Below are 26670 nucleotides of genomic sequence, written 5' to 3' on the forward strand. Positions count from 1 at the left end.
GCGGAGTGAGCGTTGATGAGCCATTCAATGAATCAGGGCTTTTCAATATCATTATTTAGATTTCATATAACTGTTCAAATAGTTAAAATACATATATTATTTTTCTCAATACAGGATGCCTCGGGAACCTTCTATTACCTACTACTAATACAACTACTTCTCGCACCTACTATCTTTTTATTGTGTAGTAGGAAGTATCTAGGAAGTTTAGTTAAGTAGTTCATCTTTGCTTCATCAATCATTACAATAGCTGCTATATTATACTCACCGTTACCATTTTTGTTATAAAATTAATTTTCTTGTATATAGGTACAGCTCGTGTCTTTAGTTCATAAAAAAGCAAGAATCCTACGCGTAGAATATAACGTTACGCCTATTTGGTAAGTTAATGAAGTAGAAAAAATAATTTTCCTACATTTCAATGAGGTACACAATAATTGTCATGGTTTTCACAGACTTTATTTTCACAGACGTAATACTTAAAAGCGTATGTAAGTAGCTATGAATATTCGAAGATCTTTAAATCAGTCATGAGTTTTTTGTGGGCTCTTCTAGTGCCTTTGGAATCCTCGCAGCTTAGTTTTGAGTTTACGTAATTAATTTTCACCAATAGATTAACTTACATAATATGCAACAATTTTTACCATCGAAACAAGTACAATTATAGTAGTTAGGTACGTACTTTGAATAAATAAATGCTAATTGATTTTGATCATAGATTTTCAAGGACTGGAATTGTTACTCATAGATTGTATCTTGTCTATAATAGTCGCACTTATTTCTTTGTAAAGAAATATTGCGTTAAAAATACTATCAGGCGTTCATATCCTTTACCGTTACCCACCAAGATACCTCTTTTGAAAACGTGGCCTTGCCGGACATTACCAACATGTCTAACTATTTTGTCTGCAACCATTATTTTTTATCGTTCAACCTAGAAATAAGACGCATTTATGGCATATTAGTAGATAGGTACTTCCTTAAGTTGCTGATATCACTAAGCAATTACCTACCTACATACTTACCTCATGGTATATTACTATGTTCAATGATGCTCGTGACTTAAAACAAACTGCGTAAACTCTTTGACGTTTTGTCATAAAAAATTTGTTGTGTAGGTAATTAACATATATTAACACTATTCAAAATATCATTAAAATTGGTTTAGTCATTGTGGCGTGAAGAAGAATCAAACCTTACATCTATAATATTATTAGATAAGATATGCCCGCAACTTCATTCGCGTGGATGTTTTCTTAATAATTCTCCGGGAACTCTATAAAAACGGCCTATCTCCATTCCTCAGCCATATCGGTTCAGTCATTGTTGGTGAAGGAATAACAAAACCCAAACTTTCATATGTATTAGGATTAGGATTTCAATAAATATTAGGATATTAGGATTAACAATCATGTATTACGTAAAAAATTATATTTATACGTAGTAACAATTAACGATTTAAATAAAAAACACTACAGTTGCAGTACAGTTCTTATAAGATAACCTTAATTCATACATCCATCCGGCAGCAGTTTATAAAAGCTGTTTTTCATTCTCGGTGACTTAATTACGACTAAATTATTCTGCCTTAACCTAAATTTAAATATTGCTAAAGAATTACATTCTTGTAATCTTACCGAACTTTGAAAACCAAAGTTCCTGCAAGAGTAGGTACCTACTTAAGTATTATTTAATTTATTCCGTACAACAGACATATTTTTTTGATATTTTGCACGATAAATCAAAAACTATCATGTGCCTTCCAAAATTCGTAAAATCCGCATTCGATGCTAGTTGTAAGTTTGCTAACCATTTTACGATTTAACTTAAAAAGTACGTTAAAATTACGTCAAATGTTATAATTGTTATAATCTGTGAATTTCGTACAAGCTCCCACTAAGCGAGCGTTTGGATGTTCGATAAAAAGTCGCTGCTTTGACTAGTAGTCATCATTCCTATTGTTATTAGGCATGTGTAGCGATGAATAAATAGTTATGAAGCGGATATTGAACATCATCATGATATATCTACCAAGAATTGTTAAGATCATAATATATATTGTGTTGATGCAGCCGAGATAATATTATTTTTTTATTAACTTTTCCAAAGGCATAAATATGACCGGTGAACTTTTCAAATAAATGAAAATGCATGCTTTGCATAGTTTATGTTGCCATCTGTATGCAGATCTTCGTAGATAAAATTTAAATTAAGTATATCTTATTTAGTATCGATTTATTAGACTGAGCGAATCAATGTTTCCTACTCCTTAGGCTACTGTGTATTCTGAGGCATGGGTGAGTTTGCACTTGTGCGTCTGATTGTCTGTCCGTCCACTTATCCAAACCTTGTAACTTTTAAATGAACGCACATTGATACTTTAAATTCACAAAATAATATTATGTAAATCTTTTAAAGGCTTTAAAAGATTTTAAAACCAGTTCATTTAATGTAGGATAATGAACTGGTACTCCTCGTCAGTTACCTACAGTATTTTTAAATAACGAAGAGATCAACAGCTGATTAATCTCTTAACAGTCACGCATTGGTTCTGTTATTTTTATTACGCAGCGGGCTTACGAGTTACGGCTCGTCCACGTCCCATTAGGATATCTTGCAGGAACAGTTTTTCGCAGAATCCCGTTTAGTGGTGGGCGTGTTTCAAAACTGCTATCTACTACTACTCATTTGAGAATCCTTTTTATGGGATCCAGCTAAAAGCCAGTCCGATTGAATTGTTCTATTCGGTTTTGTCACTTCTCAGTGGATCCCGCCGCCCTTCTAAAAAGTCGTAGCGACACATCCATACTAATATTATAAATGCGAAAGTGAGTCTGTCTGTCAGTCTGTCTGTCTACTACCTTTTGACGGCCCAACAGTTTAACCGATTTTGACGAAATTTGGTATAGAGTTAGCTTATATCCCGGGGACGGACATAGGCTACTTTTTATCCCGGAAAATCAAAGTTTCCACGGGATTCCTAAAGACCCATCCGCTCAACCGATTTGTATGAAATTTGGTACCGAGGTAGCTTGCGTCCATGTTATTGACAACTTTTTATCCCGGAAAACGAAACAGTTCCCACGGGATCTTCAAACCTAAATCCACGCGGACAAAGTCGCGGGCATCCTCTAGTACCTACTTAATATGTATTTCAACTAGCAGATGATGCTCGCAACTGCATTTATTGATTACTCATTGATTTTCCAGGATACGAAGTAGAATAATGTTTTGTCCGTCTCTGAGATGTATGGTAGGTATCTCAGTAGATATACGTCATTTGTTAAACAGATGGGCCGTGAAAAGGTGATAACAGGCACACTTTCTCATTAATATAATTATTAGTATGGATTATAAAATATTCATATAATAAGCGCCGCAAACGGTTTTTAGCGCTCTATTCCGTGAAAAACAAAGCATGTGAACACACCACTCAGATAATTGAGAGCTAGTAGGTATAAAGCCTCCAGAACAAGATAGCTATACGAACAAGCTCTTACGACTCATAAAATCATGGAACAGGATCAAATTTTCTAGTTTCAATCTATATTTACAATAAAATTTAACATATAAAAGACGCCATTAGACTCATAGCATTAAAAAAAACCATTGTTCTTGTACCTATCTACAGATGTTTCTAAAATATAGTTGGATTTGAGGCTGTACTTGAGCGTGAAAATAGACCCTGTAATAAATCGAGTAGAATTCTATATAAACTGTTTTATATTTTTACCTAAACTGGTAATGTTAGGTAACGCGACAAGAATTGTATCATCGCTTAATTAATGCGAGTTCACTGCACTCTTCAAGGCTGATATGTGACCTTCTCATGTATCACATATTTTTAAACCAATTGTACCCATAAAAATAGTTACTGTAAAAGTATTGTTAAATTTTTGAACTGACTGTTATGTATTTAACTATATTACTTGAATTTTGAAAATGAAAATCGGAATTTTTTCGAGATACGAAAAAATAATATGTATTCGGGTAAATACCTACTTACCCAGATTAATATTTAACACAATGGAACCAATGTTCACTACAGACTGTTCTCTATAGTAGAAAGAGATTGTTACTACTGTAATTTAACCTGTTTTTTTTTTTTTAATTTTTAACGACTCAAAAATAAGGGTGTTATAAGTTGACGTGTGTATCTGTGTATCTATGTATCTGTCTGTGGCATCGTAGCTCCTAAACTAATGAACCGTTTTAATTTAGTTTCTTTTGTTTGAAAGGTGGAGCCGATCGAGAGTGTTCTGAGCTATAATCCAAGAAAATCGGTTCAGCCGTTTATCAGCTTATCAGCTCTTTTCTAGTTATTACTGTAACCTTCTCTTGTCGAAGTGTTATAAATTTTTAATTTACACTTGTGTTAACTTATTTTTAAAAACAGTGCAACACTAATGTCAAACTATGAATTAATTCCAGAATTCTCACAAATTGCAAGTAAGTAGGAGCTAACATTGTTTGCAACATTTCAGTTTGTTCATTGTTCAACCAAAAAATAAACAAATCAATACAATTTGTATTGATTTGTTTATTTTTTGGTTTTATTATTTTGAGTAAGGATGACCAGTGATGAATTCCTTGAAATAAGCTATTCTAGGGATAATTTGGAATCAATTGAGAACAGTCAATTAGCGAGTGAAAACGACTAGTTTCCAAAGTTTTATCGATTTTTTAAATAAATTAATTTATTTTTTTAAACTAACAGAAAAAAATATTTTGAGTCACCTTAAACAAATAAGAACTTTCCAATAATGCGCGACAGTAAGTATATGTATCCCATGTAGGACTGGGTTAAAAGTATCGAAGAATTTTACGAGGTTAGGTACTTACATGAGTGAGTCATATAGGAAAGTGACATTTACCTACTTATTTTATTTTGTTACGTACAGAATGCGTGCTAATAAACATTACAGCATTCCGTGAAAGTACTGTTGTCCTTTAAAATTCAAAGCACAGACTTACAAAATAAAAAACCATCTATTGTAAGGTTACTTTTAAAAATTGATTTGAATTGTCAACAATAATATAAAATTATTAATTTATCTAATGCAGGTAGATTGATAAAATCGATATTTGGCTCATTCGATGTCATACACTCTGTTGCTAGGAGGCCAACAAGATTGAACTTGCATAAATACGGGTGTTTTGAAGGTTTTAGTTGAGTCTCCTTCTGAGATTCGGAGCGATATCGCATATTTTCGGTTTTTGTTTTGTGAACTGGATAATTAGATGTTGTGATAGCAATCACGCTCTAATTAAATTATTTATTTTGGCATTAGTTTGTTTAGATTAAAACTCTCGGATAACCTTGCACATTAAACTTGTGTTTTTTTTGTGTTGGTTTTGGAGAGGACATTCCAATAATTCGATAAAAATATTTAAATAATACCTGCTTCTCTGAGTGACGCCAATAATTCAGAAGTGGGACGTGTCTCACGTTGTCTTAATTTCGCTTTGGTATCTTTTTGTAAACAACCCACATTTGATTAAAATTTTTATTGAGTTTGATTTGGTGATTAAAATTTTTAGTTTTTTTTTAATAATTTAGTCTTTTGTGAATTGGAAAGTAATTTGCAATGAGTGGTTCAGATTTTGTATACATCGAATGAGAAGTTAGTCGTTTGGATTTATTGTTGACTTGATATTAAAACTGAGAGTTCGGCAGTTCAGGGGTAGGTTTTAATGATTTCACGGAGGGCAGGATAGCCCATGATTTGGATTTGACTTAGGGCAAGGAAGCCCGTGACTGACATGACAAGATTGATTAGAAACACGAGGACGTGTTAAATTCAGGACGGCCGAACTGTAAGGTTACTTTTAAAAATTGATTTGAATTGTCAACAATAATATAAAATTATTAATTTATCTAATGCAGGTAGATTGATAAAATCGATATTTGGCTCATTCGATGTCATACACTCTGTTGCTAGGAGGCCAACAAGATTGAACTTGCATAAATACGGGTGTTTTGAAGGTTTTAGTTGAGTCTCCTTCTGAGATTCGGAGCGATATCGCATATTTTCGGTTTTTGTTTTGTGAACTGGATAATTAGATGTTGTGATAGCAATCACGCTCTAATTAAATTATTTATTTTGGCATTAGTTTGTTTAGATTAAAACTCTCGGATAACCTTGCACATTAAACTTGTGTTTTTTTTGTGTTGGTTTTGGAGAGGACATTCCAATAATTCGATAAAAATATTTAAATAATACCTGCTTCTCTGAGTGACGCCAATACTATAGTCCTTCAAGACGAGCAAAATAAAGTAAACACGCGTTTTAGGTACGTAGCAAGTTAACATACTTTTTAAGTACTGTGTCACATTAATCACACATTATCACTTAATATTCCCATTAATAACCATCTTAAAACCATAATATTGTTTGTATTTATAATATTATTATGAAAAAATGACATTTTAAATGTTTGACCCAAACAATCCATTTTTGTTAAAATTACTCCAAATCCCTTGTGTCAGGGATAATTTATAACTAACACATAAAAGTTAGTTACTAAAAGCATTTTAGTCTTTTTTGAAATAAGGTGACACAAAATTCTATTGAAATAAAATTTGTTGTGGTTTTATAGAGGAATACCATCTCAGGCATGTAGGTTTTCTCACGATGTTTTCCTTCGCCGATAAACCAAGTGTTATTTAATTGCTTAAAACGAACTTAACTCCGAAAGACTAGGAGTGCATGCTCGGAATTGAACTCCGGACTCTACAAATAGGAGTCCGACGTCATAACTCGTAGGCTAACCCTTTTCTTAGATTGTGTCCAACATCCGGATTTGATATACCGCTTTGCTAGAGTAGAATACGCATAAAACGTATGCAATCTGCTTACAAAACACGTCTACTTGCATTTTGGCAAATGATAACTCAAAAGCCAAGAAAATAATTTTAAAATCCACAAGTGAAATTTCATTCGTGATTGTGATTGGAATATTGTGAAATAATTGCGTTTCTTGAGTCCTCGTTTATTGTATAAGTGATAGTAAGATATCGTGTTTGCTAGGAATAGAGTGAACTATCGTATGGATGAGTGACGTAACGCGCCGGCAAATCCTCTCAGTCCATTCATGTGTCAATCTCAAGTTATGGTCAGCTAGAATTGGCTCAGTTTTCAGTGCAAGTCGAGCTCGACACGCGTTCTTTATGCGGCCAACCAGCGCGCACATTGGGGACTCTTTATATATAAAGAGATCTTACGAAACCGTTAGCACATTCGGACTATAGCCTGTCCAGGAAGTCACCTGTATCCTCTCTCACCGGACAACACAAGATGTTACTCTTACTGGTAATTATTACGTATTTATACTCAGTACATTTATTACACTAAGTATTGCGGAATCTGCACGCGACCAGTAAATTAATAATTATATTTAATGATTGTACATCAGTGTTATGAACTTTAGATCTGACGACCTTCCCGCTGATTGCGCTATGTTTTCAAAGACATGTCGCAAAAAGTTAAAGTACACTGTTTAATCACTTTGTGCGGATGCGTGAATACCATTAGTGTGACGAAGTCGGCGTTTGCATTTACCTAAGATAGACTTGAAAGGATTTAAAATAAAAGATCTTTACTTTTTGTACATACCTTAATTATTATAAGACGTTAAGGTCGAATTCTTCGTTATTTTTCTATCCTAACTGGTTTCCTACAAAAATAATTATGACAGCATAATATTATCCACACCTTCACATAAAAGTGTTTTGTTTGTTTTTTAAATGAATATGATTCGTGCATGATAATAGAAGTTTCGGTTTGTCGTGCCAAAATCGTCATGTAGGTACTCCCAATTACCATAGGCCTAAATTGTTTTTATGTTTACGTTTCAGGTTATCGGGCTGTCTGCAATGGTAGAGATATTAGGTGCTAGTCCTGCTATCGAAAGCAAACCTAGTCCTCAAGTGTTACGTTATGATTTAGATACAGCAAATATGCCGAATTCTTACAAATACCAGTGAGTATATTATAAAATCTTTCTTTTTTAGAGTTCCGTACCTTACAATGAAAAAACGCAAACTTTACAATAACACTTCGTTCTCTGTCTATCTGTCTGTTTTTCCATTTGTCAAGGCCCTTTTCCTCTGAAACAGCTTAAGGTACTTAATTGGTATTGAATGTTAAGGTCAATGACCCATAATTGCTGAAAAAAAATCAAGTTTCTAGCTGTTCAATTCAAAAGCTACAAGCTCTTCAAAGCGTATTTTCATACAAAAAGACGGCCACTAACATAGCTTCAAATCTATAGGGCACTTTCTTTTGAACAGCAATCTTGAAAGACACGAAAGTAGGTATTGTAGCACAAGTAAAAGAAACTTCCGAATATAATAATAAATAGGTAATTATTATAAATCAAAAATAATTTAACCAAATAAAAAAAATTAAATACGAATCCTTCCAAAGTAGGGAACCCTCGAGTGACTGGCACTTGGCTGGTTTTTTTTACTAGAATAATATTATGGTTTGAAAACAAGTTTATAAAGTATCAAGGACGAAAAACATTAATTGTATAATAGGTATGAGTAGTTGTTATTATTAGCCAAAAATAACATGACAATCAAAAGTGGCAGAAAACAATCGTTTCAAAATGGTTTACTGATAAAAACGTTTAGTGTATAGTTTGGTAATGGTATATACTTTATTTATACTATCGTATTCCGAATGAATTCAGCTCTTCTCTCAAGGCTCCAGCGGCAATTAGTTACTACTATCTCCCAAAGCCTTTAACAGGGCTCTCTCCGTCACTTACTCCATACTTACAATCGTAGTCCCAATTTCATTTGAATATTAAGCAACCAAAGTCTATGAAATTTTGCTGACATATTCTAGAAACTAATATCTGTGCCTGTAGTGTTTAAGACGCCTCCTCAATATTCCTATTCGCCAACAACTTAGATTCAACCTATTGACCTCAATAGTGACGTCAATAAAATAATGACGTCAGTATTTTGACTTAACTGACAACATTACAAACAATTATTATTATTTGAACTTATAAGATGACGAGTAGCGACTTGAATAATTAAGAAATTGTAAAAAAATGAAATGAAAGAAAATGCGGGAATAAAACGCACACAATTTTCTATCGTCACCTTAAAGCGGGTTGCTGACCAAGAGCTTAAGCTAAGTTAGCTTAGCTTAGCTTGCACAGCTGACGCAGTTTTTCATACTTGTATGCAGACTGCAACTAAGCTATAACTAACTAAAATATTATGCGAAACTAAATCGTGTGAGCCGCTGCACAGCAGCTACACGTATAAGCCCCTCCCGCCTATCCTGGCAACCCTTCCCAACACTGACTGAGCTTTCGCTTAGTTTTGGTGTGCACGGGACATAATATTTCTAGTTTAGCTCAGCTTAGTACAGCTCAGCTGACTTAGTTTAGCTTTAACATAGCTTAGTTTCGGTCGGCAACCGGTTTAAGGCTTTTCCACTATTTAATCATAAAACCAGCAATCAGATAGTAACTTAACTTACATGTAACTTAAGTTTAATGTGTTGGTCTTAGTAGGTACTTTGATTTATAAAGCATTGGAAAATCTACTTGCCGAAAACTCCCGAGGTACTTATATGTTATTGGGGTCCTTACCCGCTACAATATTCCGGCATTTTTTCAATTTAAATATTGCTTATTGGGTATCATTGGATATCCAAATAGTAAAATAAAATTAATGTTAACAAGTTTAGTGATTCACGGATGTTCATATCTAAATTTATTTTTTATAAATTTAATAGGTAGGTTACTCTTTTTTATCTTATTCAAATCGGTGTCGTAAGCTTTTAAAACCTATATCGGCTATCGAAAGTTTTTGCTCATTTGCATTCGTTATGTCGTCAGAAACTATTATGTTTAGGAATTTACGAACTCGCGGGCATCCTGGATTAGATTACATCACTAGACAAGTTAAATTACAACGTTAATTGTTTAAAAGTGACTATGATCTTGCAACATGTAATTTTTGTATCTCTTATCAGAATAGAATAGATTTTTATTTAAATTCACTTTTACAAACGCTTTTGAATCGTCAAAAGAATGCACCACTGGTTCGTAACCATTCCTACCGAGAAGAATTAATCTATTAATCAGTCATCTGTTTTTAGTGTTCCGTACCTCAAAAGGAAAATCGGAACCCTTATAGGATCACTTAGCTGGCTGTCTATCTGCCTGTCTGTCCGTCCGTTTTTAACCGACTTCCAAAAAAGGTTCTCAATTCGTCGGGATCTTTTTTTTTTTATTTTTTTTTTTTATTTTTTATGTATGTTCCCCGATTACTCAAAGACCCCTGGACCGATTTGGAATTTTTTTTTGTTTAAAAGGGTATACTGTGCAGGTGGTCCCATATAAATTTGGTGAAGATCTGATGAATATCTTCGGAGATGGAGAACAGAACTCCTCAATGGATAAGAGCAAATTGCTCGCGATCACTGTAATAGCTTAGTAAACAGTAGGGTTTTAACTGGGCATAGCATATTATAGTACCTACAGTGGGGCCACTAAAAATTGTGAAATAAAAAATTTTCAAAAGAAAAATAAAACCGACTTCAAAAACCAAAAACACTAAAAAGTAGAAAATAATTTTTGTTTAGCTACACATGTAATGTACCTAGGTATGAAGTCGGGCGAGCTTCACTCTTGGATTTCTAATTTTGTTTTAATATGCTCGCTCGACTTCATACCTAGGTACATTACATGTGTAGCTAAACAAAAATTATTTTCTACTTTTTAGTGTTTTTGGTTTTTGAAGTCGGTTTTATTTTTCTTTTGAAAATTTTTTTGTCTGTCAAGAAAACCTATAGGGTTCTTTGTGTTGACCTAGAATCATGAATTTTGGCCGGTAGGTAGGTCTTATAGCACAAGTAAAGGAAAAAATCCGAAAAACGTGATTTTGTGATTAGATCACAAAAATATGATTACGAACAAATAATAATAATAATTAGTATTTTCAATTTTCAAAGTAAGATAACTAAACCAAATGGGGTATCATATGAAAAGGCTTTACCTGTACATTCTAAAACAGATATTTATTTATTTTCATACATAATAGTTTTTGATTTATCGTGCAAAATGTCGGAAAAATACCCGAGTACGGAACCCTCGGTGCGCGAGTCTGACTCGCACCTGCCTGGTTTTTTTTTTAATTATTATTTAACCACTAGCCGATGCCCGCGACTTCGCCCGCGTAGGTTTAGGTTTTTTGAAATCCCGTGGGAACTCTTTGATTTTTCGGGATAAAAAGTGGCCTATGTGCTAATCCAGAATATTATCAATCTCCATTCCAAATTTCAGCCAAATCCGTCCAGTAGTTTTTGCGTGAAGGAGTAACAAACAAACATACACACACACACACACACACACACACACATACAAACTTTCGCCTTTATAATATTAGTGTGAAGTGTGATAGTGGTGTAAAATCTGAGATATTTTATACATATATTTGTCTAATGATTAACTCGGTTAGTATCTTGTTACTAACTGATTTTTACCTAAGCTCTTCTAATAAGAATATGAAACTTGTCCACCCACGTTTAAGAGTTTCCAGTCACTATAATAATAAGTATCATGTAGGATTGATAATCTATTTTTCGAACTGGTGGTAGAATAACTACTGACTGAAAGTTTCATTAGAAAGAACTTGTGAAAAATAGGCCTAGCTACATGAATTACTAACAGCTATTTGGTTAGGTACACCTTTGTATATAATTTCTTACTAAATACTATCTACATACTTTGTTACAATAATTATATTATGTAGGTATATGCGACTTGAAATTTAGAAATCGCTTTATTTTTGTTATAGTTTATTAGAAAAAAATCACGATTTACAATTCAGAATACACATAAGTATTGATATAAATATTGATTTATATAATATCTATGTATATAGATTATAGACATAAATATTGATTTATATTTGCTAGAATGCAGTGTTGTTAGATTTGTCTATCAGTTCGTTACCTATGCGTTTTCGCATCTTTCATCCGATTGAGTTAAAAGTTTAGTATTGTTGTCGGGACTTACTGGAAGCTTTCATCATCAACGTACAAATAAGGTGTCATGCGTGTCGCATCGCAATGATGCCGGGTATTATATAATAAAGAAAATAAAAATCAGACCAAGTAACACGCAGACGGTGGCAATATTTTTAAAACTTGGTATCCTGCTTTTTATAGCGTTCGAACATACGTTCTTTGACCTTTAATCAACATTTTGAACATTTTTAATTAAAAATACAGAATTTCAAAACAATGACCGAATACCTAGTAATAAAGAAGAACACGCAAAAACAGGCGTGAGAATCCATTGTTGAATGTTTGATATTTCATATCTGTGACCAATCTATATTATTGTAAATAGATTTATATATTATAAAAGAGTTACAAGTGATTTTAATGGATGTAAAAATTTAAATATCACACCATTAAAATTTAAGGGCACTCAAAATTATTTTATATTGATTCATAAATCAAAAGTAATATCATACTCGTCGCTTTGAATATATTAGAATCATAATTTATTAAGGCCAGATGTATTTACTGAATAAATACCTAAATTAAAACAAAAAAGTAAAAGTCAAATAATTTATTCAAAATAGGTAACAATGTACACTTTTTGACTGTCAATTGTTGGTTTTGTAAGATAATAATACAATTGTGATTAAGTAAACTTAAAACTAAAGCTACGACAAAGAAGCCACACGAACAAAATTAACCTACTCCCACCATAATGTGAAAATTTAAAGGAAAATAATTTATTAATCATGAGTGAGTTACCTAAATATCATTAACTAGGGATGACTCAGGGAAACGATAACACCATGGAATTCAGTTTTATAATAATAGTATACGACAAAATGAAAAAATGAAAAAGTATTTATTTAACCAAATACAGCTTTTTACAATTTTTTTCACTGTCCGATGGTACCCACACTAGGTACTAATCCTGTTTAATGGGTTGAAATTGAAGATATTCCTATTTTACTGTGTAGTTTGTTCACCTGTGCGCACTATCTTAAAAATACTGTACGGATTGTGCGACAAAAAATCATATCAGTGTAAATTGGTCGAATAATTCGGCAAAAATGACGCTACACAAGAGCTTAAGCCCTAATTCGCACGAGCGTTAATAAGCGTTGCGTTAAAACCCGGGCGGGCGTTACGCTGACAATAGGTACAAAGTGCGCGATAAAAAAGCGTTGACGTGTGAAGTGTGAAAAGATAGTTGGGAATGCATTTGTTCTATTTTCTAACGGACGTTAAAAAGCTCTCGTGTGAATTAGCCCTTATTGGCAAACGTTGCACATCAAATAAACCTTTAGATGTTTATAAAAACAATATTTAAATACTTACTGGATAAATATTCCTCTATTTCCACGTGATTTCCACAGATCACACCTCTATTTCTAAGCTTAACTCATAGTAACCAAAAATATGATTTAAAAATACAATTACTGAAAAGCAACGGATACATACTTCGCTATGGCAGACCGGATCTCTAATATTTTTATAATTTTTTTACGTATAGATAGTTATTATATTTTATTTCTTTGAATCAAAAGTTAGAGCTCTTTAATGAGTCATCATCGAATCTACAGTCTATTGAGAGGCAACGAAACAAACACGATGGAATGTTATCTAAAAATATGTAAATTGCTCTATATTGTCTTACATGAACAATGGGTAATAGCCTTATTTAAGTGGTTTGTTTTACGTGATTCGATATTGTTATTGGCGAAAGTAAACATTCGAAAATAAGGCCGTGAACGTATTAACAGGGCTCTCTCCGTCACTCGCTTCATACAATCGTAGTTCCAATTTCATTTGAATATTAAACAACCAAAGTCCATGAAATTTTGCAGACATATTCTAGAAACTAATATCTGTGTCTGTGGTGTTTTAGATTTTTCTCTAAAAATATGTAGATTTAAAATTACAGGGGCTTAAAGATTTGTATGAAATTTTTTAAGACCGCGTAACTTTGAAACCGAATATTTTAACAGAAATCTGGAAAACCACAGACATAGACATGAGTTTCTAAAATATGTCTGCAAAATTTCATGGACTTTGGTTGCTTAATATTCAAATGAAATTGGAACTACGTTTGTATGAAGCGAGTGACGGAGAGACCCCTCTTAAATACGTTTCCGGCTACTATTTTATCTATTACATATGCATTATAGTACATTAATCGTTAATTATTATCTTTCTTTGTATTTAAATAGGTAACATATTGAAATAATTTGATGGCAAATTTGTATATCGTATAAAAATTAATATACCTATTTACATTTAAGTATATTTCATTTGTAGAGCTTTCCCAGCGCGAGTCCAAATTCTCACTTTTTGTCAGTCATTTTGAAACACCAGCTACATTCAGTTCATATGTTCAGTTTTTATCCCTCATTGTCAAAAGTAGAAGTTATCAGTTCCTAGGTTTCATTAATGAATCTTTTGCAGGCTGACATGATTTTTAATAAAAATAAGTAGAAAAGTCAGCCACCAAGCAAACCCCAAGTACTACCACGCAACACCACACAGACCCACCAACACACACTTGACGCATGTTGTACCATACAGATTTACCTTTTTCAGCGAATTATACCAAATTACGCTTTTGGGTCCTTGTACCAACCACTGTACCACTTAGTGGTCTGTGACTACTTATTACAACACACACAGGAAACAATGTGTTTTAATAAAATAGTAATGCCAAAATTGGCCAATGGTACAAATCATCCGCACATTAGGTATAATTAATACTTAGGGCCCATTAGGGCCTGTTTCACAACTTCCAGATAAACTTTATCTAATGCATAAATTTGACGCTATGACAGTTTTTCTATTGGAAATATGTCAAAGTGTCAAAGTTTATCTGGCGGTTGTGAAAAAGGCCCTTACCTCAAAATTGTAGGTACTTTGTTTTATTCGTATCGTAAGACACCTACTGAGTTTATTATTTAGGAGGAAATATCTACATTCATTTCTTGCTCCAGAAAAATATATATTCGAGTAAGTAGGCACTCTTGTTTATTTTCGTGCTTCATTTATGTTTGTACCTTGGTTTTAATCTGTACCTATCGCGGTTGTCCATCAAAACCCGACTTAAAACATTATGTTCACTTTACAGCTAAGATTCTTTCGAAATTACAGTTACGAATGAATAAAAACAATTTAAAAATAAGACGGTCGGTCAAATTAGCCAACTTACACCACCGACTGCTTCTTCTTGTCATGTTAAATTTTTTAAATGTTACTGTCCTTAAAAGGCTTAATGAACTCGAACGCGACAATGACGTTATAAAAAGTAGAACAGAGCCGTCAAGTGCAAAAAACTTGGTTATTGAATAATGTGCTACGCCTTCTTCAAGTTGAATGCCCGTTTATGTATTGAACACCCGAATTATATAATTATATTATAACACAGGCGGAGAAATAAAGATTTATAAAAGGGTATTTTATAAATCTTTATTTCTCCGCCTGTGTTATAATATAATTTCAAAATAACAAACTTAAGTCTAGAAACAACAACAAGTTGGCTAAAATTAATTGCAATCTGGTGAAGACGATGAGTCGCAGATACGTGAATGTTTTAAGTGAAATTAGATATTTTTTATTTAACTGTCCGCGATTGATTTATTTGGTCTAGGGATACTTTGTTACCTTCCTATACAAATAGGATTCTATAGAGAGCATTCCAATAGGCATTGGATGCACTTTATTTTTTCCTTAATGAGATAGACATTTAGTTATTTGCTTGTAAGAATTCAAGACTCTTTATTTATAAAAGGTAAAATATAAAGTTATAAAGTAGGTCTGTAAGTGTGCCACATAAACAAATAACGTCACATACCCAAAAACAGAAAACAAAATATATATAAAATATATTGAAATACGTTGAACTAACTAAACCTGTGACTCATATTATTATCAGCTGTTTGATGATAAGACGAACTTAACGTATGGTAAAAGCTTCGAAGTGATAAAAGTAACTTACTTATAGTTTTTTCGTTGTAGCATAGTACGGGTGATAGGCGAAAGTTTGATATGACTAGAGATTGGGCAACGTTAAATTAGTGAATAGCAATTAACGATTCTCAGGGCGTATTTTCAGATATTGATTAAAAATGGAAAAAATAATAATCGTAGCAGCCAGCAAACATAAATTGCCATTCACGAGCTTGATTTAAATTGCTTGATTGTAAAGTTCATCTCTAATCGACAATGATCGATATTGTAGACACAGTAGTTACCCATAGAGTAAAATAATAATCTATTGAATGCTTATGAAATTTAGACATTACAAGAGTTTATAGGTCGGTCAACCAAATAATTTAACCTGCCATTTGTCGGCGGAGCTATTTAAGTACCTACTAAATAGCAGTATAGTGCGATTAGGTTTATGAGTATGTTATTTTATATCATTAGATACTTCACATACATAAGTATTTTGTTTCAACATGATCGTTTAATGTACGTATGACTTACGGAAAATTTTCTTACGTAAGGTACACATGATGTATAAAGTATTTATAGAACCAACACTATATGCTCATTAAACCTACTTATTCATTTATTAAGTAGTAAAACATAAAAGCTAACTTTACTATGTATTTCTTAAAGAGCCAAGGAAAAAATGAATGGTATATTAGGTAGGTATGAATTAGCACTAATTTTGCATCGCATATCTCTGAAAAGACCAAAAGAAAGAATACAAAGAAAACAAAGTACCTACCTACGAAAGATCCAAATATTCGCCACAAGCGAAATGACCATCTTTGCATGGTATGGTACCTACTTAGTTATCAATTGGTTTTAATTTCTATAAGTCCTTTTATTTATCTGGGATTTAAAACTATCACTAATTATGATAAATACTATCACTTTAGTATTGTTATTTTGTTTAGGTACTCGTACACACAATTTAAAAGAGTGTTTATGTAAAATCTAAACCAGCTAATGCTGCTCGGACAACGAATGTCGCCTGGTGTTACGGCTGTACATCGCGTTCTACGCCATGCTACGAGTTAACTGCCTAGCTAACTGTGTTAGCTGACGAAGATCAATGATTTTCCTAATATCTAACTGTTATCTTTTAAACTCTCAGATTGTAAAGTTACACACTTTACCTAGTATCATATAATCTTTCTAATCCTTTTCACCCCTATGTTTCCACCAGAAGCTTTAATATGATATGTGAGCCTCGGGTAACTTCGCCATAAGTACAAATGGCATATTTTTTATGTAGCTTGCTATATTATTTGGCACAATACTCCTAAGCTAGTACTATGCTCAGAAATCCTACGCTCCGCCTCAGAAAAGTAGGAAAGTCATTTGTGGGAATGAGTGTAATAATTTATAATAAAATTCCGCAGTCAATTTTAGACTTGCCTTTACAAAAGTTAAAAAAATCTATTAAATTATATGCTCCTGGAAAAAGCTGTAAATGATAAGAAAGCATGAATTAAACTTGTTAAAGTAATGCGCGGGGCTGCAATTGCTTGTATAGTATGGCATATTATTGTAAATTGAACAATTGAAAAGAGCAACCGCCGAGTTTCTTGCTGGTTATTCTCAGTAGAAACGGTATTCCGAACCAGTGGTAAATTATTTTGACGATTTAAAAGCACTTGTAAAAGTTTACTTGAATAATAATATATACTATTCTATTCTATTCTATTCTATTCTATTCTATTCTATTCTATTCTATTACGTAGTCAGGCTCTTCCATTGTGCCCATAATATGCTATGACTTACTTACCACAAGACTAATCCTCTGTTCTACTTTCTAAGTTAAAAAAAAAAACTAATGTTTAGGACAGATTTTGTATGTTACCCAAGTAGTACACGTTATTACACAAACAAGTCACGCAAGGACACTCAGGTATTGAGTTTATCCGCTTACAGCATTTTAATGTCTCAAAAAAAAAAGATTCCGACGAATTGAGAACCTCCTTCTTTTTTCCAAGTCGGTTAAAAACGTACTGAACAGAATCAATAGGTTGCCATTTCCAGTCATGACTTTTACATCTATTGTTCTTATGTTATTGCGTAACAGCTTCATTGAGATTCTCATTAGCTTGGATTGTTACTTTAAAATTTCACTGATATCTTTCATTAAAAACCGGTCAAGTTCGTGTCGGACCACGTGCGCTGTAGGGTTCGGTAGTTGCCCATCACAATATACCTACTAGCTTGTTTTACACAGCTGATAACTTTATCTATTTTTTCAATGTATACGACTCCAAGTACATTTTGTAAGTTGATTGACTTGTAAAGCCTACTTAGCTGTGAGATTTAACTTCGTTATATACATAGTTGTACAACTGTATAAAAAAGCAACCATTTAGCGACACTTGACGCTGAAAAAAAATTGATCCCATTTTTAAGTCGCGGTAATTAAAGCGTCACCCCTATACATATAATCTAATCCATGCTTATCTATACTAATAAATAAAATTGGAGTGTCTGTCTGTAATTTCGATATAACTACTTCATATGGTTATTTGAACTGACTGAATCACACGTTTTTAAAATTTTTGTCTTTGTATCTGTCTGTCTGTTTGAACGGGCTAATCTTCGGAACGGCTGAACCGATTTTGACGGGATTTTCACAGACAAGTGGAGGATTGACCAGGGAGTTACTTAGGCTACTTTTTTAACCGACTTTCAAAAAAGGAGTTGTGTTTTTCTAACTATGTACCTACACTAAAATCTCCGAGATTTCTGAACCAATTTGCGTAATTTTTTTAATCGATAGAAGAACGTTGCGACATTGTTTCATAAAAAATATGGATTCCAACTCCTCAATTCTAATGCTGCAGGGGACCTGACCACCAAAACTGATGGGATTTCGAAACTGTCGGTTTTAAATTGATTGATATTGAAGTTGTCTTTACCAAGTAAAGACTTTGTCGTTGATCTCGAGGACCCAACTCCTCAACCCTGATGCTGTAAGGAATTGCATTCCTAAATCCTGGTGATCCCTCGGGATTTTCAAAGGATTATCTGTTTAAATGTTTTTACGTGGTACAGAAACCACTGGGAAATCATCCCATGTCGTGGGAAATCAAGAGTTCCCACGGGATTTTTATAAATCTAAATCCAAGCGGGCGAAGCTGCGGGCATCAGCTAGTCATAAAATATATCCATAAAGATAAAAGTATCCCCTAATTTTAATATTGTGGCAACAATTATTTTTTTATCATATTCACGTACAACTAGCTTCAGCCCTCAATAATTACTTTTATTATCTTAATATTAATATTTATTATATTATTTTCAGCTACGATGCAAGTGACGGGTCTTCGCGAACGGAGCACGGCGCTATGGTCGACACAGGCAAGGGTGAAATGGCACTAGACGTCCTAGGCGCCGTCCGTTGGTACGACGAGAAAGGCCATCTCTATGAAATGACTTACAAAGCGGGAAGAAGAGGCTATAGGACAATAATAAAAATGTTATCGTAGGAATCATACGAAATGAAATTCAACGAGACTAGAAGTGATTATTATTGTAATAATTTATTTGATTGTCCATTATAATTTATTTATTAAACTAAGTTATTGACAACGAACGTCTTTTAACGATACTCCTATAAAATTTTAAATATTTCTTTCCGCCCATCATATTCATCATCATGATGAACCCATCAACGGCTCACTAGGCACTGAGCACGGGTCTCCTCTCAGAATGGGAAGAGTCCACCACGTAAGTACGGATTGGCAGACTTTTCCCACCTTCGAGAATATTATGGAGAACTTTCATACATGCCGGTTCCCACACGATGTTTTTGCCTTCATGATTCAAGCAAATGACAAACTTTGAAATGTTAGAGGCGTACCCGAGATTGAACCCCCGACCCTTCTAACAGGAAGCCCACGCCTTAACCACTGAGCTATCACCATTTTTTTTTAAATATTAGCCATGCTAATCATGACTAATATCACAAAATATTCCCCTGTTCTCTCCAAGTAATCGCATAGCTTGTGCTAGGAGTAGGTACGACATTAGTGCAACAGGTGGGGTTTGAACCGTCCGCCCGCGCCGACTTTTCGGAATTCAGTCTACTCCTCAAACGTTGAGCTATTGGGGCTTATATTATAATAATATCAATTATTGTGCATTATCATTTCACTACGTCTCTAAGTAATTGGGCACACATTTGGTCATTTATTAGAGATGTCCTTGCATACGCCACTGTGTCAATCTTGTACCTACTTGACTACATTTCATCATTGATCCACGTTATCACCTCAGTTGCAAATAGCTCACTTGCTTTAACTTAAACAAACAATATTTGTATTTAAGAACATCATTTGGATTTCTTCAGTCAGTCAGTAGATCGCATTATCAAGAAAATCTATAGAAAATGATCGCTTTGGTAAGTTCTTGACCTGGCAGTACTTATGGTAATCAAAATCTAAGTGCAAATGTAAAACTGGTTGCTAAATGAGATATAATATAAAACAAGTTATTTACGTATAGGCTCTCTTAAAATCATCTTGTTCTAAGCATGTCAAACTGAAATATGTTATATAATGAACATGTGAAATATGTTATCTAATGTCAAGTTTAAGGTGGTTTTCACTGATAAAACATACCTTAAATCACCTTAAATTTTTTTTTTTTTTTATATATATTTTTTTTTTTTTTTTATTGAAAATATTACAATAAAACTTAAAGCTAGCCTTATCTAATTACTATACAAATCATGCCCGCGTGGAATGGTGCCAAGAATACTGGCTGCATTTCCGCGTTGGACAGCCAGGCTGATCCGTTGCGCAAAAAATGAGCCAGCCCTTCTGTCACCCGATGAGGCTATTAAACGCGGTGAAATGTCTCGTAAAAATTTCTTTGCACTAAGACTCCATGGCCCCAGGGTCTCCACGGCAAACGGAACAAAAATGTAACTCTCAATAAGAGAGGCATACTTGCGCCGCTTGCCGTTTTCAGCCATTTCTGCTGCGGCTCCCGGTCTTGATACTGTCTCCCTGATATGACACGGGGCCAATGTGTCAACGCACGTTGCGTCCCACATTAGCGCCCGTCCCCGTTCCCAGGGAACCAGCGTCAATCCATCAGGTCTCTTGCCATCATCCCGACTAATCCCTGCCGGCTCAATGAGCGCAGGAACGTCTATGGTGGCAAGAGCCCTTTTGATCGTGTCGTTAAGAGAGCCATGCCTAAATAGCCTACCAGCGCTCCTTTGGCAAGAGAGTCCGTGGATTCCAAATTTATCAACCTCTTTTCCACACGGACATCTGTGCTGATGGCACAGCGGTGTTCCCAATCTGAGACCTAGAGCCACACGAAAACTTTCATTATCTAAAAGGGTGCCGAGATTTTTGGATGGCAAGGCATGAAGCCAATACCCAGATTCCTTTTCCGATAATGCTAGGAGCCTGGCTTGATCTCTGTCACTTGAAAGATTTTGCAGCAAATTTGAATGTGTCAGCTGAACCAATGGCAAATTCCAAAGTTTTTGTGTAGAACGTTCCTTTGGAATATCGACATTGGGACATCTGACCTTCCAACTCTCTAGGGCCTCTGTGGCATAGGTCAATGATATTGAATTTGATTTGAGAATTTGAGAGCTAAGCTCTCTTATACTATGCACAGAGGACAGAAAAGCTGGAAGAGCTACACTGGAAATTTTCCTCACGCCGATGCCACCGTACTTGACCGGTAAAGTAGCTTGGTTCCAGGAGTGCTCATCAAAAGTTAAATTTAGAATTTGTTCTAGTGTACTTTTAAGGGTGGCATCCATATTATCGAGTAGTCCAGGAAATTTCCAAATTGGGCTCGCGCGAAGGATATAAATTAATTTAGGTACGAAAAGGCAATATTTTAGGATCGAAAATGCAATGTGAGAATTTAGAGCGCCCAATTTGTCGGTATTAGTCGAAAATGTTCTAATTTTTTGATCCAAAAGTGGTTGTATGGATTCATTATAAAGAGGAGCACCAAGAAGGCAAAGTGAATGTTTATCGAGTATCTTAATGCTAGGGGTAATTTCATTAAATAAATCAGAGGCCAATCGTATTCTATCTTGCGACAGTTTTTCTGTGAAAAACAATTCGCATTTCGAAAAATTTAGTTCTAAACCAATTTTGCCAAACTGTTGCTTAATATGGTTAAGATCTTTTAGAACGTCATCCACGTTGCCCCCAATGGTTCCATCATCAAGATACCATATGTTAAATTTAGATGTTAAATTTGAAATATGGTTATGGATCCCTAAGCTGAACAGGGCCGGACCTAAAGGATCCCCCTGCTGAACGCCTACAGAAGACTTAATATCGCTATCTCCAAAAAATAATTTTGAAGCTGAGCTGTAACATTGCCAGACATATGGATAAATTTCAGGAAGTTGCGTTGAGACTTCGGTCAGCAAAGTTGCCCTGTCCAAAGAATTAAAGGCATTCTTTACATCTACTTTCAGCAGTACTTCAACCTCGCCATTCGCTAAGAATGTACGAGCCGAATGAACTGCTGCTTCACAACCTCCTTTACTGCCGAATCCAACTTGAATAGGTTGGAATTTATCCTTTAGGGTAGAGACTATGTGTTTACACGCTAATTTTGACGCCAAACGGCGAAACGTACAACCAACAGCGATGGGACGGATGCCGCCATCTTTCTTATTAAAAGCACAAAGCCTCGCACCATAAAGGAATGGTAAAAAGGATGAATTTACCTCGCCAGATAACATGAGATTACAAAGTCTGGTAATGTCGCTCAGTAGCGCCCTGCCGGCGTCCCCAGCAGTAACTCCCACAAGATCCTTAAGATGTTGTGGCGTTATGCCGTCCATGCCGCCAGCAGAGCCACTAGAAAACGACATTATCGCAGCGTAAGTATCTTCGTCCTTTATCTGTAAGTGAGAAGTGTTAGAAGGTGGGTCTGGCAGCAAAGAATCGATATTTGGTAAAGGATGCTTTTCACGTAAAGCTTCTAGCGTTATATCATTGAATGGAGCTAGTGTATCATTAGAAAACAAAATGCGGGCAGCGTTTTTAAGATCCCCATCCATAACTTTGTTTTCCACAACTTTCTTCAAATTATAATTTTGTGTACGAAAAGAGCAGTCAGGAATTGGAAAAACGCGATTAGCCAAATTATTTTTTTTTAATTTACTACATAACGACCCGCTTTCTGTTTTATTTACATAGAAATGTCTGTATGCGAAAAAAAAGAGGTTTTGCCAATCTAAAAGTGAATTTGATAGTACATTTTGGATAGTATGCGATAAGGATCTAGCTAACGATATCCTAGCTCCTCGGGGAATGCGTTTTACTAATGGGATATTTTGATTATATTTGGATAATACAATTTCAAATGGTACCTGGTTATCGCTTCCTGATTGGGTTTGATCGCACATTAAATTTGGGCATGTAAGAGGCCGTGTAGGCGGTCCGTGACAACGTGCGATGTGAATATTAAGGCCTTTGCGACCCTTAAACCGCCTGCCATCGCTACAGTGGGAGCATTCTAGGTATTCACCTTGAGAAGCACTGGGGTTCATACTTCAAAACACGTAAAAAGAAAAACACTAAAACACTACACAATAGCGTCTATAAGCGCGCGGAGCCCCGACTGCGGCAACCAGGAAGCCCGCAGAGCAGGCGCTGCCCGTTGAGGCCCCTGAAACAAAAAGTGCTGTTAGTATCGCATATCAAAGGTGAAAATAATACCACGGGGTATTTCGCGAATAAGAGCCAATTTGATGCCAATATTACTCCAAAATAACCGCGCCAAATATTAAATAAATAAAAATTTTGAAACGAGACAATTTTTCTCATTGACATCTCATTGACATCTCATTAAATTAAAGTGTGTCAATATATTTATTAACATATGAATGCATTCGTGAACGTTATATATGAATTTAATTTTACATTTTTAGAAACTTGTCACACTTTGCACATTGTTGGTAGCTTTCTCAGCACAGGATACCAAAGAACCAGTTGAAATTCTCTCTGAAAAAACATACGCTAACGAAAATGGATATAACTTCGAGTAAGATTCACAATTAAATTTTTCTTTTTATGGGTAAATCGAATTACGAATTCTACTTATAAATATTTCTGACTTAGAAATCTCAGAGTAATTATTATATTTTAGATTCAAAACCAGCGATGGAGTTTCCCGCAAAGAGGAGGGCGAACTTATCACTGTGGGGGATCAGCAGGGCATTGGAGTGAAAGGATCCTACTCATACCTGGCTCCTGATGGACTGCAGTACATAGTATCATACACAGCTGATGATAAGGGATACAAACCTACGATCAGAATTGCATCAGACAATAATAGTCAATAAGTAAACACTAGTATACTGTTGTTTACTTCTTAGTTTAAAAAAAATGAATTAATAGAGCAGCGCAAACAACATTCAGTGATTTAGGGCTCTTGTGCACTGATTTTATTCAAATCCGATACGATGTAAAACGACCGTAGTCCTAATCAAACACATTTTCTCAAATTCCGATCAGTCTTTTTAGATTTATCGATTTAGATTTTAGACCAAACGAGCAAATGCACTATCCCTACAACCCCACTGCGTCAAATTCTATTTAGATAAGCAGAGTCAGAGCATTTCTATTCCCTATTTATCCAGAGAGAATTAGACCGAGTGGAGATAAAGTGAGCTTTTACTTCGCTTCAACTTGAGCCGAAAGCTTCGCGCCTTTACATGAAGGTGGACGGGTCCACCTTCATGCAAAGATGCGAATTCTGCACAAAATTTTCTGGATCCGTCTTTTCTCGGATATGAATCGTAACTAGTGCACAAGTGCTTTAAGATAAAGGACGAGACTTTATCACTAGTTATAACTTAGATACCAAACTGTAGCTGTTTTTATATCTTTAAAATAAATGGCATTGAACTTGACTGAAATAAAAATATAATTGTAAAGCCAAGTACCCACTAGCAATAAAACTTGCAGAAGTCAGCTCTGGTGAGTCCCTTGCACTGTGTAAGCACTCGCAGCAACATTGACTTGACATTGGTAGCATTGACATTGACTCCTACAAGTTCTATTTATAATTTTATTTATTTATTTCTAAATAATTCTCATTCTAAGAGGAGACCCGTGCTCAGTACAAAAGCAGTGATGCGTTGATCATAATAATGATGATGATGATGATTTTTAAATAAATAAAACTTTTTGAAAGTTGAACCTTGGTGAGATAAATTAATGGGATAAATAATTTAACGTCAACTTTACACTAAACCTACGAGGGATCCAAACGCGCTCTGGTCTGAGGTATACCCTCGGTAGGTATCAATGTCTACCGGGTATTTTTTACTATCAGCATTTAACAAAATCACTTAAAACTTATTAGAAGTTAGAATTATCAAAGCTGTTAAAGCAACTAAGCTTTCTTCTGACTTAAAAAATCCTTTACGTTATAGGTAACTATCTACCTAATTTTCAGTTTTTGTTTTTTAAAAACTTGTTGAGAGATATTTCCGACATCTTCTGGAAGCTTACTATCAAAACTTATACAATAGCTCCAAAGCACTATCTACTCAGCCTAGAAACGGGTATACAAGTTTATTTTTGTTTCTGGTACGCAGCCTAAGACCAGAGTGAACTTTTCATGACAGACAACCATTTTTCTACTGCTACTTACATATTGCTACTGGATACTTGGCCTAATATCCTACTAATATTATAAATGTGAAAGTGTGGATGTTTGGACGTTTGTTATTCAATCACGCAAAAACTACTGGACGGATTTGGCTGGGAATGGAGATAGATTATCCCTGGAATCACACATAGGCTACTTTTAAGCCCGGGAAATAAAAGAGTTCCCGCGGGATTTTGAAAAACGTAAATCCACGCGGATGAAGTCGCGGGCATCAGCTAATATGTACATAAATGCAATATATTAATTTGGATTTATCAAGGCTAGTCGTCCAAAAGTTTTTCTTACGATATACCTACTTATATATTATATTTTTAAAGTTTTCTAGGTGTTTCCAATATTTCCTTGTCCTTTCGAAAAAATTTTGACGACTAGTTTTTATAATTCCGTTTCAAAATAGTAAAATGGGACCTTTTTTGGTGCAACTCCGTTCATGTGTGAAGGAGCTGTTAAATACAATTGTTAGATGATATTTGAAAGATAGACTATAGGTACTTCATCAAAAAATAATAAGACCCTTGAAGGAAAATGGAATTTCGCTAGAGCAAAATAATTTGTTTTTATTTTATTCTCATCGAATCTTGATTAAGGCATCCTCATTCCTCACAGGTAATTGTAAAAAAAAATATTAAGTGTCCTTGAGTTTTTTTATTTTGAACTTTTATACAGACCTAATAGACTATTTAAAAAACTTATGGATAGCTTTGTTTGAAATAACGCCGCTTCCAAACAGGTAGGATACCGAACAGCGAATCCCAAAATTCCGATCTGTTATAATCAAGTCGTGACCACATAGGTACCTCGTATGGATATCGTTTTATTAAAAATAATGTTCTTCCCACAACTATGTTTTCTGTTATAGCGAATAATCCGCTGTCGATGAGAGGAGAGCTACAGGTACCTACTAAAGCTTTATATTTTTGCTGATAGCTCATTTATACCCAAGCCAAGTCATTTGCGGTTCATTATGTTAAATTTTAAATTTGGATTCGCC

At 34.5% G+C, this 26670-nt stretch overlaps 1 protein-coding gene and 1 pseudogene across 1 annotated transcript; both read left to right on the forward strand.

Annotated features, from left to right (window-relative positions):
* The first annotated feature begins 472 nt into the window (after positions 1-472).
* LOC123866711 lies at positions 473-19525 on the forward strand (annotated as a pseudogene).
* Positions 19526-20365: 840 nt separating this feature from the next.
* LOC123866692 (endocuticle structural glycoprotein SgAbd-5-like) lies at positions 20366-24345 on the forward strand. The gene is made up of 3 exons (XM_045908369.1): positions 20366-20406; positions 23932-24044; positions 24150-24345. Exons 1-3 carry the CDS (start codon positions 20395-20397, stop codon positions 24343-24345), a joined length of 321 nt encoding a protein of 106 aa, XP_045764325.1. The 5' UTR covers positions 20366-20394.
* Positions 24346-26670: the final 2325 nt, after the last annotated feature.

This window comes from Maniola jurtina, chromosome 7 (assembly GCF_905333055.1).
Source record: "Maniola jurtina chromosome 7, ilManJurt1.1, whole genome shotgun sequence".
NCBI classification, from domain to species: domain Eukaryota; kingdom Metazoa; phylum Arthropoda; class Insecta; order Lepidoptera; family Nymphalidae; genus Maniola; species Maniola jurtina.